Raw genomic sequence first — 15363 nt, forward strand, 5'->3', positions numbered from 1 at the left:
TCGGTACAGCTGGGTTCCCTGAGCAATGCACACGTGTGGTTCTCCAGCCAAGGCCCTGCGGCACTGCGTGTGGCCAGGGAAAGGGAAGAGGGGAAGGACGCATGTGGCACCAGTTGGGGTTTTTTTGGTCATCCCAGCCTGACCTTTCTCCTTTCTGCATCAGACACCTTGCCAAACTGGTCCCGACCCGACCGTCTCCCTCAGGGGTTCAGCAGCCTTGGGGCTGAGGTGCCCCGTTTCAGGAGCTGGGGGAAGGCAGTGTCTCCATCAGCTGTATTTCCAGTTGCTTTTTTCAACAGACATTCAGATTTCTGCTAGTTTTTCTGTTTTCACTGATATCCAGCAGCTGGTGCTAGTGGATAACAGTGGGATGGATGCTGACACGGGTTTAGGTTTCCCTTTAAAAGATGGGTATGTCTTACTTCTTTTACTGACTGAAATTCTCACCTCTCCAAGAAACACTGATTCCTTTGAAAAAAGCAAAACCTGATTCCTTTAAAGCTGGGAGCAGGAGGTGTTTTTTACTGGCCACACAGCCCAGGGTCTCCTCAGCAATAGGAGGCAAATTTCATTTCATACTTCCCTAACTTTTTATATGTCACTACCGTGGAAAGGAGATGGCACTACTGACACTCCACGAGTCACCAAGCAAACAGGAGAGGGTTTCCATCAGGCAACACCCATATGGGACTTGCCAAGGACTGAGCAGAATATTTGGTCCTGAAAGGCTTATGTTTTTAGTCTGTTGGCATGCTCCACAAAGTTGATGCAGGCACCTGCTGGGACATGCGTGGAATACAGGTCGACCTTGGGCATAACAGAGTGAACACAGCGGAGAAGGCAAGCAGGGACTGCAACGCTGACCTAAGCCAGATTGTGGGGCCATGCATGTGTGCAAGCAGCGTTGATGCACACACAGCCTGCACTCTGATCCCTGCAGCGTGCGAGGGAAATAGATGTGATGGAGAGACTGCAGCAAGGAGGAGGAGGGTGGCAGAAATACCAGGCTTCTCCTATTCCTCTGCCTGATGGAATAAAGGTGTAAGGCTCCTCAGCCAAAGGACTCATTCCGAGCATTTTTACCATTGCTGCCCTTTAACCCAAGGCGTGAGGCCCAGGCTGGGCTTCCTTCCTCTTGCTGGCTCAGATCTGACCACTGTAGGACCAGTGCAAGAACACAGAAAGCAGTGAAAAATAGCAGCCCTGGGGCAGCACGGCTGAGACCACAAGCAAGCATCCCCAAAACTCCCAGTGCAGACATATCCCCAGTGAAGTGCAAGGGATCAGCTCTGCAATATCCCAGCCTCTGCTGCAAGCTTTCCGCACAGAACGACTGCACTGGCTGCTGCAGGCAGCCCGTGGCAGCAGGAGCATGTGTTCGGCTGCATTTGATGAGGATTCCGCTGCGGTCATCTGGCTTCCTGCCTACTCTCCCAGAGCTATCTCCCCTCCTGACATTTGGCAGAGAAAGCTGGACCACTGCAGAGTGCTGTGCTGACCCCATCACCCCTGGCCAAGCAATGGCTCCAGTGGCTGCTCCCTGCTTTTCTGGCAACACCACTGTGTTTTACTTTGGATGACTCATACAATATCAATTAGTGGTGGGCCAGTGACTTCAGGTGACACCAGTGACATTATGGACCCTAGCCTTGAACTGCAGAAAATTAAATGAAAGTGAGGACGGGGTCTTAGACCTTCCTGCCACCATGCACAGCTGCTGGGGAAAAAGGTCCAGTGAGTCCCTGGGGATGCTCACGGGCTGCCTGCCCTGGCCAGGGCAGAGCTGTGACCTGATCCCATTACAAGCATGGAGCTGCCTGTCTTGAGAGAGGGCCCATGGATGAGCCACCCCTTGGCTATCTCTTCTCCCCTGGCAGAGACACAGTGTTGAATTTTATATCTTGTTTGTCTGCATAAGAACCCTTTTCTTCCCAGGTGTGTTGCAAGCATGGTGCTGCCTGCACACATCACCTCGCTAGGCTCCTGCACCCCCAAACCCCACATCGGTCTCCACAGCCTGGTCTCAGGGTCTGTTAGTGCCTCCTGTGCACCCAGTGATCCCAACTAAGCCCAGGGTCCAGCCCTGATTTAGCAACGACCCATCAGGCAGGCCCTTCCCCACAGTCACCGGCCGAGGAGACAGGGCTGTTGCACCACCCTGGCTCTGCTCCACTTCCTGTGATTGTGCAGCTCCCCATTAGGAAAGCAGTGGTGGGGGCAGACACAGGCTCCTCACGCTTCCTACCAGGGAAGCTGCTCTCTTCCGTGGCGCCAATGCCTTAGGTGCATGCAGGTCACACGTGGGCACTAGGTGCTCACCACATCCACTTGCCTCCAAACGCAGTTCAAGGGTGTTTTCACACCCTCAAAGAGGGGTGAGAGCAGACCAACTGCCCCACAAACTTGCACAGTGCCTCAACAAGCCCCTCTGCACAGCCACAGCCATGGCAAAGGAAGGCAGCACATGGTCCCCTTTGCTAGACTGCAAGAGTGATCACCCCCCAACCTCCCTTGGGTTCCTCCCACAATGCTTCCAGCCCCTGGTGCAGCCCCCAGCCTCCACCCAGCAGCCCAGCCCCTCACTGAAACAACGACAGAGGACACAGTCACACATTGATAGTATTTATTTCTATGCTATGAATAAGGAAATTATTAACTATTGTTCTAATCTAGTTGAAGAGTCCCAGTTTATTGCAGAGGTGTTGGACTAGATGATCTCTAAGGGTCCCTTCCAACCCAAACCATTCTATATGATTCTATGAAATGTCCTGAAGTAGGATGACGAGATACCTAACAGGTACCACTAAGCTACACTACAGTAAAGTGACCACCCTCCAGCTCAAAGTGTTTTTGTTCAGCCCTAGGGAGCAACTAGAGCCAGGTGACTCCATCACCAGCCGGCACAGCAAAGCTTGGGCACACGAGGACACACCTTTGAAACTGTCCTGTGGCCAGGAAAACCTTCATATGAGCAAGCTGTTTTACTGCTCTCTGCTGCACAGCCCCTCAGTAGTCTGATTTGGGGCACCCCTTCTCCCTAAGGTCCAGAAACCCCACCCCCAGGGCTGTTGGAGATGGAAAGCTCAGCCCCTATGGAGTGCCAACATCACGCATGGCTTGAGAAGGACTCCACATTACCTTCCCTAACAGGTCAGGAGCTATGCCCATGGCTCAAAATATAAGATGTGTCCCAATGCGAGGACCACTCCCAGTGAGGGCACTGAAGGTCAGCTCACTATCTCACACCTAGAAATCAGGCAACACTGCAGGATTAAGGGGACAAGGGACAGATGTCTGCAGCTGCCAGATACAGTAAGAAGTGCAGGATTCAGCTTATTCATCTCCACCTGAGCAGGGAAGAAGCAGGGCAGTGGCCTCTATCACCAACTGCATCCAGTCAGACCTCAGGCCCAACCACCTTCACCCTCCACGCCACAGTCCATCCCTGAGAGCCATGGGATGCGCGCCAGGCTGCAGCCATAGCAAAGTTCCCAGAGTTTCCTACCCCATCTCAGGCAGAGTCTTGCTACAGATACACACAGCAGTGTCAGAACAGGTAAAGCTTAAAACAATCCCTCCCTGGTAAATTCTCTGAGCTGTCAGCAATTGGGAGAGTATTCAGAAGAATCTGTTTTGATAGATTATCTGTTAAGGCAGCTCTGTTTCTGCCTGCCCAGCCAGGTGCCTGGTGTCACCCTGAGAAGTAGGAGGTGACAGTATTCACATCTCCTCTGCATGGTGCTCCTGGACAATAAATCCAGCAGCAGGGTCTACACACACCTCCATCTCATCTCTCCACTCCTGCAGCACCGCTGCCTGAGAAGGGTCGCTCTGGAACAGCTGCTCCTGAGGCTGAGGAGGGTCCTCCTCACAGCCCATTTCTGGTGGAGTGTGAGAGGATGAGTTGCCCTTGAGAGAACTGGATTGGGCGTTGCGTGGACTCTGCCCCTCTTCCTCAGCTTGATCAAGGCTGCCTGACTGGGAGGGGCCCTCAGGGTTTGAGATGAACTCGTCCGGCACAGCATCCTCCTGCATATCAGATTCTGACCCATTTGGGAACGAGCTAGTCTGCTGTGGCAGCACTGCAAGAGAAGTAGAGCCAGCCCTGTGATTCCCAGCCTCTCACAGTCCTGCTCTGAGCACAGGCCACCACAGGACCCATGAGAGGGAAGAAGCCATTCAGCTAGGGCTGCCTCCTCCAAGGAGAGGCGGGAGAGGACACCACACAGCTGCGAAGCACAGGCAGCGCTTGTGCTCCAAGAGGAACTGGATCCTTGCAGCTTTTGTACCGCCCCTGGCCCAGGGCCCTGCCCCCAGGCCAGCCTCTGCAACAGGGCTGAGGAAGAGTCCAGAGCTGGGGCAAGGCAGCAAAGCGAAACCTAGCGGTTGCCCCAGGCAAGAAGCTGCTGGGTTGGAGGCGCCCAGACTTCAACATGTCTTAGAGGAAGGTGCTCTGTCCTGGAAGAGCATGCCTCAACCCCTGGGCACTCACCTCCAAGCTCCAGCAGTAGCTTTCTGCCCCACAATGAGAAAATACTGGCAGAGACAAAGAAGCAGAATGACAGAACCACGATCTGGAAACAGAAAATCAGCACAGACCTCAGCAAAGGACATAGAAGGCATCACCGGCTGCAATAAACGCCTCCCTCCCAAAGTTATAAGGACAGCAGAGACCCTTTTGCAGACACTGGAGCTGAAGCCACTCACCACAGTGCAGGTTTTTGCTGCGGCAGTTTTGGTGGTGAAACTTCTCACCAAGATGTGCAGTCTCCACAGCTGCTGGAGCAGTAATCTGCAGGAGAGCAGGCAATGCAGGTTAACGCAGTGGCAGAACCAAGGGCTGCATGCTCCTCTCCTCCCCGCTTTGCAGCCAAGAACAGGCCACAATCTGAAAAAGAGGAACAGCCTTCCCCACCACATCTCCTGCCACGTCCAACAAGAAGAACTCACATGTTCTGCTTCTGCAGCAGCTGCACCTTCTTCTCCAGCTCATGGTTCTGAGCTTCACAGGCTGCCATCCTTCCCAGGACAGACAAACAGCAGGGGGAAAAACAGAGAGGAGAGAGAGGTTTTGTTAATCAACAGCAGGGACTTCACCAGAGTCTCTCCTCAGGTAAACCACCTCTGGGTGGGTGGGGCAGATAAAATTGCTCCTGGGGTCCACCTGGCACCACCTGGAGAAAAGCCCAGAGAACAATATCTCACACCAGGTCTGGGGAGGGGTGAGCCCTGCCCAGTCCCACAGAGAAGCACCAAACTTATCCCTAAGGATGCTCACTTCTAGCGGCACACTAGCCCTGCAGATCTGCGATGTGAGGCTGTATTGCCAACTAGCCTGACCTGGAGATCATGCTTGACCTGGCAAGTCAGCACTTGGCTTGAACAGAGCAAGCTCTGGGCCATCTCTAAGCGTAAGAGATCAGGGCAGGCTATGCCCTGAGCTTCTGAGCCCCCTGAGGAGAGCTGCTGCCCCACAGGGTCAGCTGTACTTTCTGCCCAGGGTGGCAAGACCCCAGCAGCGGCAGAGCACAGCTGCTTGTGACTGGTCCCCCCTACTCCTGACCCCTGGCAATATGGGCAGCACAACCAAAGCCATTTTATGAGGCAAGCAGTCATTCTCTGAGACTAAGCAGGTCATTTATGCATTCCTGTCCCCTCGTTATCAGGCCCTGAAGGCCCTTGGCACCAAAGTAGACAAAACAGATTTCTTCTTCCCTTCCCTACCAGCTTCACCGTTCCTGGGCACCAGGCTGGTTACACCCTTCCATACCAGCCTTGAAGGACCCAGACACCCAGCCAGCCTGGTATTGTCGACAGCCCTGTTACAGAGCAGGGAAGTGTAACAATACATACAGCACCGTCCATAAAATCAAGCAGATACAAGTTCTAAAGGGAAACTTGGACAGGAGCTGCTGCTGGGCCATGAGGCCTGGGAGACCTTCACCAGTGTCTGCTTCCTCCCATGACTGAGGGAGTGACTCATATTTCTTTGTATAATTTCGAGTCTGGATTATGGCCATTACATTGATACAACAAACCATGTATTAACATCTGACCTGATCTGCAGAGGGTCCAGGTGCTTAGAAATCATAAGTTGTATTAGGATCTAGGTGATTCAAAATTATAAGTTAAGTTGTATTATAAATTCTGTATTATGCTGCTTATAGGTTGCACTACACTGATTCTGCTTGTAGAAATCTACAAGTGCCATTCTAATAATAAATTCTGCGCTATACTCATCATAATGTGTTAAGAAAACGAAGCTTTAACTGAAACTGTGTTTTAGTGCCTTTACCATTCTGCTGAGGATCCCTAAAAGAGCCTGTCGTCCCCTCAGTGTTGTCTGACACTGTGCACCTATACCTGCTTTCCAGGTCATCCACATAGAGCTTCCTCCTGTAACGACTATCCTGGGCTGACTGCTTGTTCCGGATCTTACGACGCACTTTCTTCAGAAGTTGCTCATCAGCCTGCAAGGGTAGTTTCTCGTTAACGGCAACCCCAGGGCACTGACAAGGCAGCCCTCACAAACACTGTGCAGTGCTCAGCCTGTGTGCTTTTGCCCTCTGTCCCTCCCATGCTGCTCAATGAGCTGCAGGAGCTGCAAGACAAACTCTGGCCTGCTGGTGCAGCCAGCAGCTTCCCCGGTGTAGCAAAAGTGAGGCATACCTGAGGGAGATGGAAAGCATGCAGCTCACAAGCCACTAGGCAAGCAGGAAAAAACAGGCTGGAGGCACTTGTGTAACTGCCTCCCTGCGAACAGTCATGAGTGGGAGACTGACAGCAGCCAGGTCTCATTGCTCTTCACATCTACATGATTAGTGAAACAGAGGCTGGGGTGCACATGGACAGCCTCCAAGACTTAAAAGAGGAGGACACCAAGCCCTGCAGCACACTGCCCTGAACACAGCACCTGGGCACCAACACTCTCATCAAGGCAACATCCTGTATTTTCGAACCCCTACTCTGGCTGAAGCATTTGGAGCGGTCCAAGGCCATTTGGAGTGACAGGCTGTAGCGAGGACTCACTTTGGTCAGTGGCAGACAGGCTGGTAATGAAAAACCTTCTTTCTCCAGGAGCTGTCTCTCCTCCTTTGTCAGCACCAGCTGTTGGAAATTGGTCTAGAAAACAGGAAAAATTCACCCGCTGAGAATGCAAAGTAAAAGGAGTCCACCCCAGGACAGGGAGGGCACGCAGAAAGCACACAGAACCGAGACCAGCTCTCCCAGAGCAGGATCAAGCTTCCCTCAGAGATATGCCCCACAGAAGGCAGGCCAGGAGAGCAGGGGAGATGCAACCGGAGGGAAAGGCTGGGGCCCACATGCACGGCAGTCAGGACCTGCCCACGCCGGCGGCGTCTGGTAACCATAGCAACACCAGCAGGGAAACCGGAGCTCTGATCCATTGCCTGGCTTGTGCCTTCCAAACCCATCCATGGCCCTGGGGAAGGAAAGGAGGGTCAAGTGCTGGGCCTCAGTGAGGCAGCACCTGACCCGCCATAATTTTATAGCAGCAGAAAGCTACGCTAAATTCGGCTCTCTCCATCAATGCCTGGCACCTACCCAAAAAATCCCAATGTGGGACTGCTTTTCCACCTGTACCCAGGACAGAAAGAGCCCGCACACATCACTTACCATGGTCAATGGAAGCATCTCCTTCTTCCATGTCAGACCTCATGCTTTCCGGTGCAGAAAAGTCATGATGGAGGGAATAGTTGTGATCAGCCTGCACAATGTATGAGCTCCGAGTGCTGCCAGCAAAGCAGCTGCCAGGGCTATGGGACAGATGCGGATCCTCAGAAGTGGTGCTTGAACCGTCAGGCTGTGAATAATCCTCCAACATGTCTGGTTCATCTTTAAAGGACTTCAGCAGGGAGGTGATGAAGTCATCCATCTCCTTGTCCAGGCACTGCAGAGAAAAAGCTTTTACTCAGCAGGGAGCCAAACCTCCTGGACCACAACCCAGCAGCAATTCCTTCCAAAGAACTCACCTCAGGGTCTGGCACGTTCCAGTTGTCCAGCACATCGCTCTCCTGCCTTAGGAGTTCAGGCCAGGGAGCATCATCCTTCAGAAGGAACTGAAGTATGTCCTCATCTACCACAGCAGCCAGTTCCTCTGGGGACGACATCTAAGCAGGACACCCAAAGTGGGCACAGGCACAGGGGGACACACCAGCACTCCTTCGATATGTCCCCTCAGCCCCTGTGGACAAAGTCTCCCCATACAACAGCAACAGCTGTTGGGGCCCTGCAGCAATGGCCAGCCCATGAGTACTTCTCCAACAAGACTGTTCTACCAGCACTGGTGGCCCCACCACACCAGTTTCCCCACCAGGATACTAGGACCCAGGCACAGGAGCCGTGCTCCACCCAGAACGCAAAAGCTGCAGGAAGGAGAGGGAGGGTGGAAGGGCAGGAGGAGGGGGGTGGAAGGGCAGGAGGGGGAGGGTGGAAGGGCAGAGGGGGGTGGAAGGGCTGGAGGAGGGGGGTGTGGAAGAGCAGGAAGGGGGGGTGAAGAGGCAGGAGAATGGGGTGGAGGGGTGGGGGGGTGGAGGGGGGTGAAAGGCGGGGGAGGGGGGCTTGGAAGGGCCGGAGGGGGGCTGGAAGGGCAGGCGGGTGGGGAAGGGCAGGGAAGGGCAGGGAAGGGTGGGGTGCGGGGGGGTGTGGAAGGGTGAGGGGGCAGGAGTGGGGGCGGAAGGGCAGGAGTGGGGGGCGGAAGGGTATGGGGGGGTGGAAGGGCAGGAGGGGGGCTGGAAGGGCGGGGGACGGGGGGCACGGAAGGTCGGGGGCCGCGGAAGGTCAAGGGGGCGCGGAAGGTAGCGGGGGCGCAGGGGCATGGAAGGTCAGGGGGGCGCGGAAGGCGCGGAAGGTAGCGGGGGCGCGAGAGGTCGTGGGGCGCGGGGGTCGGGGACGCGGGAGGTCGGGGGGCGCGGGGGTCGGGGACGCGGGAGGTCGGGGGGCGCGGGGGTCGGGGACGCGGGAGGTCGGGGGGCGCGGAAGGTCGGGGGACGTGGGAGGTGGGAGGGCGCGGAAGGTAGCGGGGGGCGCGGAAGGTCGGGGACGCGGGAGGTCGGGGGGCGCGGGGTCGCGGAAGGTAGCGGGGTCGCGGAAGGTCGGGGGCGCGGAAGGTAGCGGGGGCGCGGGAGGTCGGGGGACGCGGAAGGTCGGGGGGCGCGGGGGCGCGGAAGGTCGGGGGGCGCGGACGGGCGCGGAAGGTAGCGGGGGCGCGGGAGATCGTGGGGCGCGGGGTCGCGGAAGGTCGGGGGGCGCGGGACGTCGGGGGCGCGGACGGGCGCGGAAGGTAGCGGGGTCGCGGAAGGTCGGGGAGTGCGGAAGGTCGGGGCTGCGGGAGGTAGCGGGGGCGCGGGAGGTCGGGGGGCGCGGAAGGTCGGGGGGCGCGGAAGGTAGCGGGGGCGCGGGAGATCGTGGGGCGCGGGGTCGCGGAAGGTCGGGGGGCGCGGGACGTCGGGGGCGCGGACGGGCGCGGAAGGTAGCGGGGGCGCGGAAGGTCGGGGGCTGCGGGAGGTAGCGGGGGCGCGGACGAGCGCGAACGGTAGCGGGGTCGCGGAAGGTCGGGGGGCTCGGGAGGTCGGGGGCGCGGTCGCGCGCGGAAGGTCGAGGGGCGCGGAAGGTCGGGGGGCTCGGGAGGTCGGGCGCGCGGTCGCGCGCGGAAGGTAGCGGGGGCGCGGACGGGCGCGGAAGGTAGCGGGGGCGCGGGAGGTCGTGGGGCGCGGAAGGTCGGGGACGCGGAAGGTCGGGGGGCGCGACGGGCGCGGGGAGGCGCGGGGACGTGGAAGGTCGGGGGGCGCGGGAGGTGGGGGGCACGGAAGGTAGTGGGGGCGCGGGAAGGTAGCGGGGGCGTGGAAGGTCGGGGGGCACGAGAGGTCGTGGGGCGCGGAAGGTAGTGGGGGCGCGGAAGGTCGGGGGGCGCGGACGGGCGCGGAACGTCGGGGACGCGGACGGGCGCGCGGGAGGTCGGGCGGCGCGGAAGGTCGGGGGGCGCGGACGGGCGCGGAAGGTAGCGGGGGCGCGGAAGGTCGGGGGCGCGGACGGGCGCGGATGGTCGGGGGGCGCGGAAGGTCGGGGGCGCGGGAGGTAGCGGGGGCGCGGACGGGCGCGGAAGGTCGGGGGGCGCGGGAGGTCGGGGGCGCGGAAGGTCGGACGGGCGCGGGGGCGCGGGAGGTAGAGGGGGCGCGGACGGGCGCGGAAGGTCGGGGGGCGCGGAAGGTAGCGGGGGCGCGGGAGATCGTGGGGCGCGGGGTCGCGGAAGGTCGGGGAGCGCGGGACGTCGGGGGCGCGGACGGGCGCGAACGGTAGCGGGGTCGCGGAAGGTCGGGGGGCTCGGGAGGTCGGGGGCGCGGTCGCGCGCGGAAGGTCGAGGGGCGCGGGAGGTCGGGGGGCTCGGGAGGTCGGGGGCGCGGAAGGTAGCGGGGGCGCGGGAGGTCGGGCAGCGCGGAAGGTAGCGGGGGCGCGGGAGGTCGGGCAGCGCGGAAGGTAGCGGGGGTGCGGAAGGTCGGGGCGCGGGGGCGCGGGAGGTCGGGGGGCGCGGGACGTCGGGGGCGCGGACGGGCGCGGAAGGTAGCGGGGGCGCGGAAGGTCGGGGCTGCGGGAGGTAGCGGGGGCGCGGGAGGTCGGGGGACGCGGAAGGTCGGGGGGCGCGGGGGCGCGCGGAAGGTAGCGGGGGCGCGGGAGATCGTGGGGCGCGGGGTCGCGGAAGGTCGGGGGGCGCGGGACGTCGGGGGCGCGGACGGGCGCGAACGGTAGCGGGGTCGCGGAAGGTCGGGGGGCTCGGGAGGTCGGGGGCGCGGTCGCGCGCGGAAGGTCGAGGGGCGCGGGAGGTCGGGGGGCTCGGGAGGTCGGGGGCGCGGAAGGTAGCGGGGGCGCGGGAGGTCGGGCAGCGCGGAAGGTAGCGGGGGTGCGGGAGGTCGGGCAGCGCGGAAGGTCGGGCGGCGCGGGAGGTAGCGGGGGCGCGGACGGGCGCGGAAGGTCGGGGGGCGCGGGAGGTCGGGGGCGCGGAAGGTCGGACGGGCGCGGGGGCGCGGGAGGTAGAGGGGGCGCGGACGGGCGCGGAAGGTCGGGGGGCGCGGAAGGTAGCGGGGGCGCGGGAGATCGTGGGGCGCGGGGTCGCGGAAGGTCGGGGAGCGCGGGACGTCGGGGGCGCGGACGGGCGCGAACGGTAGCGGGGTCGCGGAAGGTCGGGGGGCTCGGGAGGTCGGGGGCGCGGTCGCGCGCGGAAGGTCGAGGGGCGCGGGAGGTCGGGGGGCTCGGGAGGTCGGGGGCGCGGAAGGTAGCGGGGGCGCGGGAGGTCGGGCAGCGCGGAAGGTAGCGGGGGTGCGGAAGGTCGGGGCGCGGGGGCGCGGGAGGTCGGGGGGCGCGGAAGGTAGCGGACGTGCGGACGGGCGCGGAAGGTCGGGGGGCGCGGGAGGTCGGGGGCGCGGGAGATCGGGCGGCGCGGGAGATCGGGCGGCGCGGACGGGCGCGGAATATCGGGTTGCGCGGAAGGTAGCGGGAGCTCGGGGGGCGCGGGGGCGCGGAAGGTAGCGGTGCCGCGGACGGGCGCGGGAGGTCGGACGGGCGCAGAAGGTCGGGGGGCGCGGGAGGTAGGGGGGCAAGGGAGGTCGGGGGCGCGGACGGGCGCGGAAGGTAGCGGGGGCGCGGGAGGTCGGGCGGCGCGGACGGGCGCGGGCGGTCGGTGGTCGCCGAAGGTAGCGGGGGTCGCGGGAGGTAGCAAGGGCGCGGACGGGCGCGGGAGGTCGGGGGGCGCGGGAGGTCGGGAGGGAGGGGAGGGGTGCAAGAGCGGGGGTAGAAGGGGGGTGGAAAGGGCAGGAGGGAGAGGAGGGGTGAAAGGGGTGTGTGTGGAAGGGTGGGCAGGAGAGTAGTAGGGCAGGAGGGAGAGTGAGAGTGGAAGGGCTCCAGACTTTTTGCCCTGGAGAGCATGCAAGATCCTGCTGTTCCACTGAAACCTGAGGGAGCTGTGCCCACAGGGTCAGCCTCCTATTGCAGGCAAATTATTAAAAGAAGTCATCATCATATGGATAACTAAAACGGGGTTTATTAATGATTAAATTATGATCAAATTTTAATTAACTGATGATTGAATGAAAATGAAATGGTAATCAAATGGTGATTAAGCAGTAGTTGAATGGTTACTGAACAGTGATTTGACAATAATTTAAGTGGTGATTTAAAACAATAATTTAGGCAGTGGTCAAACACTCTCAAACACTCTACCTCTCACCACACTTGTAAAAATTAACTTATATCTCTATATAAATGTTTAAATTCATGTAAAATTGTTGCTAGCATACAATATACTTTTAGGATTAATCTAAAATGCCACTTACCTTGCTGTAGAGCTCCAGTTCAGGGTAAAGTGTCTCTCAGCCGCAAGGAGTAACTCTCAGGGGCATCCCAGCTGAAGGGAGAGATCACCACCTCGCAGCCTGCTCTCTCCACTGTGCTGGAGAGCTCACTGGGCTCGGGAAGGCCACGAGCATTTATAGTCTCGAGTGATGGACCCGTAGTCAAAACCTGCCCTGGTGTTTGTGCAGGTGTGGAGCCATAGCAATTTTAGTTTTGCCTAGTCTCCGCTTGAGCTCGCTTTGTTATCTCCTGATAAGACATGGCCTAGACTCCTCAGTCCCTGAGAAGATGCGGCCTCGGAGGGTTCTCATGGTTTGCACATCAGTGCCGGTATCAGTCAGGCCTTCTTGTTGGCAGCGTGTGAACCAAAGCACTGCTCGCCCACTCAGAGGCAGGGCACCCATCACACCTCCCCGTTAGCACTGCTAAGCTTTTGCATCTAGCTGTATCTAGCAGAAAAAAAAACCAAAAAACCAAAAACAAACCCAAACCAAAACTAAGCCCCAAACCTAAAGACCCCCCAAAAAACAATGAAAAAACCGACCCAAAAATAGGTGGCCAGGGCAGAGCCCAGCCCGAGGGCTGCGGTGCATGGGGTTGCCCTGCCGGGTGGGATGACAAGCAGAGCCTGACCAGCAGGAAGCAGAGTGGGGAGGGGGAGAGGAGCATCGCAGAGCCCGGGCAAGGTGCTTCCACGTACATGGAGGACTTTCCCCCACGAAAGGCACGCGTTGGGCATGCAGCACGGGAGTGGGGAGCACCTGGGGGGGGGGGGGGGGACAGCAGGGGGTGAGGCGGAGGGACGCAGGGGGCAGACGCCGCTCCCCGCGGCGGGGCATCCACCCGACGGGGACCCAAGAGGCTACTGGCAGCCCCGTCCGTGGGGCCAGCCCACCCGTGAACACGAGCTGCCGGCAGCACCTCCCGGCCAGCAGCCCGGCGCCCGACCCTAGGACCCACTCGCGGAACGAGCAGGGCGGCAGGCCCTGGGCAGCTCCACTGGGGGGCGGCCTGTCCCGCCTCGGCCCCATCCCTCACCCCGCCATAGCAGTGACTCCGCCAGCCCTCCCCGGCAGGCCGCGCGCGCCCGGCGCTCCCCCCCCCCCCGCCCCCGCCGCGTTCGTTGCGGGGGTGGGGGGGCTCAGGGGGTGCAGAGCCCTAGGCACCCTTGGGGCAGACTGGGGCTGTGCTAAACCGAGCCCCGGGGGGTGGCCCGGGGTAAGGCCCGAGGGTGCGAAGCAGCGGGTGGAGCGCGGCCTCGGTGTCCGGGCGCCGAGCTATGCCCAACCCCGGGGCGCTGGGCTGGGCTGGGCTGGGCGGGCACCGCGAGGCGCGTAGCCCCGGGCACGGGGCCGGGGGCGCAGTCGAGCTGAGCCAAGCCCAGCCAGGCCGAGCTGAGCCGAGCCGCGCCGACAGGCGGCGCGGCGCATGCGCGGCGGGGGGCGGCGGGGCGGGAAGCGGGCGGTGCCGCCCCGCTCCGCTCCGCTCCGCACAGCCTCGGCGGGGCCGCCGCGCTGCTCCTGCCCGCGTACAGGTACGGGGACGGGGGATACACACGCACGCGGGGTCACGGTAACCGGGGAGGTGGGGGGGGGGGCCGAGGCACGGGGTGACCGGCAGCGCTTTGGCTCCCGGGGGGCTGCCGGAAACGGATGTCCCGGGGGGAGCCCCCCCTCTTCCCGTACCGGGGGGGGGGGGCAGCGTCCCGGTTACCGAGCTGCGGTGACCCAGGGGCTTCCCGGGATCGGTCGCGCCTTGGCCTCTTTTGGGGGCACACCCCGTTGACCTGAGCAGCGAGACTCACCGGGGACCCTGGGGCAGTACGGAGTAGGCACGGCCCGGTTGGGCTGGGCCTGGCCTTGTTAACCCCGGCCTTGTTCATGCCGGCCCTGTCCTTGACCTACACCAAAATATCCGCCGCCTCGGCTCGAAGGCCACCGCAGGCCTCGGCTCGAAGTCTCTGCTCGCCAGGCCCTGGCTGGTGTCCCGCCCCCGGGGACCGAGCGGGAGAAGCGTGGCCGTGTCCACGGGCGCTCCAGCCAGGGGGGCGAGCGTCGGTGCCGGCTGGGCATGGCGGCAAAGCGTTTCCCCTGTCCTCCCTGCCCACCCTGCCTGTGCGTGGGGGAAAGCGCGTGGGATGGGTGTCTCCAGCCCGCCGTGCGGTTTTGGGTGGAGACGCTGGAGGACATGCTCCCCGCGGCTGAGCTGCAGGCAGGGGAAATCACCCCGACAGCTTCTGTCTGCCAACTCAGGACAGCCAGCCATGGCCTCCACCCCGCGATGGGGTGCTGGGATGAGACACGTGGGGCCGGGGTGGGTGCTGTGGGGCAGGACTGACCCCCGGCAGGGAAAAGTGTGGGTTCTGGCCAGAGCAGCTAACCAGGCAAGGGAAACCCTGCTCCATCCTCTATTTGTTCCCTACCCAGCCTTGCTGCCTGCCAGATCCTGCCCGCACCCCTGCAAGCTCCCTGTCCCTTTGAATCTGCCGGCAGGATGTCTACATGCTTCTGCTGTGGCTTCATCGCTGGCTGTTAGACCCATATTTGGTAGCAATAATTGTTTACTCCCTTCTCCTCTCTCCCTGAGCCTTGCTGCTGAGAAGGGGAGGGGACATATTTTTGGGATCTTTAGCTTTGCTGGAGCCTGCGGGTTGCACGGTAAAGGGTCCGAAACTCTCCCTGCAGACTGCGGGATGAAACCCACCATGTGCTAAATAAGCAGGTGACAGCGCATGGTGACCACCGGCCAAGCACACAGCTTGCTCACCAAAAAGCAGTGGCAGGAGTTAGGTGCATCCCAAAGTAGCACCTCCCAGCAGATTTGGGGAAGGGGAGTGGCTGAGGAAGAGGAAACAGGAGCCTGTGGGGCACTCTCCATTCTGGAGCTGAGCTTTGCCATCTGCTGGGGGAGAAATGCCCCCCAAAATCCAGCCGCACACTCCTCTCGCTGTTCCCTTTCTGCCAGGCCAGCGGCATTGCGGCAGGAGAGTTGCTTGCCCTG

The 15363-nt window shown here is 61.2% G+C and overlaps 2 protein-coding genes across 4 annotated transcripts in view; one reads left to right on the top strand and one right to left on the bottom strand.

The window, feature by feature from the left end:
* Positions 1-2609: 2609 nt before the first annotated feature.
* On the bottom strand, positions 2610-13756 carry CREB3 (cAMP responsive element binding protein 3). Its single transcript, XM_064438525.1, has 10 exons — positions 12345-13756; positions 7992-8129; positions 7636-7909; positions 7341-7441; positions 7030-7122; positions 6364-6470; positions 4951-5019; positions 4708-4792; positions 4493-4574; positions 2610-4082 (listed from the first exon to the last, which is right to left on the bottom strand). Exons 2-10 carry the CDS (start codon positions 8127-8129, stop codon positions 3721-3723), a joined length of 1311 nt encoding a protein of 436 aa, XP_064294595.1. The 5' UTR covers positions 12345-13756; the 3' UTR covers positions 2610-3720.
* A 14-nt stretch (positions 13757-13770) lies between these two features.
* TLN1 (talin 1) overlaps positions 13771-15363 on the top strand; it is a 35320-nt gene continuing 33727 nt past the window's right edge. For 2 of the 3 annotated variants that reach the window (XM_064438510.1, XM_064438512.1), the window contains exon 1: positions 13788-13897. The gene's annotated coding sequence lies outside the window, so the exon portion shown is untranslated. Of the gene's footprint in view, positions 13898-15363 lie in introns of all 3 variants that reach the window. The other variant, XM_064438511.1, reaches the window with a different exon arrangement.

Source organism: Phalacrocorax carbo, chromosome Z (genome assembly GCF_963921805.1).
Source record: "Phalacrocorax carbo chromosome Z, bPhaCar2.1, whole genome shotgun sequence".
NCBI classification, from domain to species: Eukaryota; Metazoa; Chordata; class Aves; order Suliformes; family Phalacrocoracidae; genus Phalacrocorax; species Phalacrocorax carbo.

What these genes read in the sequence shown, in the direction of transcription:
- CREB3 (XM_064438525.1), bottom strand. Translation starts at nt 8,129, where the DNA reads ATGTCGTCCCCAGAGGAACTGGCTGCTGTGGTAGATGAGGACATACTT. An exon ending in GACGCCGCCGGCGTGGGCAG is followed by an intron (nt 7,123 to 7,340) that starts GTCCTGACTGCC and finishes CCTGTTTTCTAG; the next exon opens with ACCAATTTCCAACAGCTGGT. An exon ending in CCTGTCTGCCACTGACCAAA is followed by an intron (nt 6,471 to 7,029) that starts GTGAGTCCTCGC and finishes CTACCCTTGCAG; the next exon opens with GCTGATGAGCAACTTCTGAA.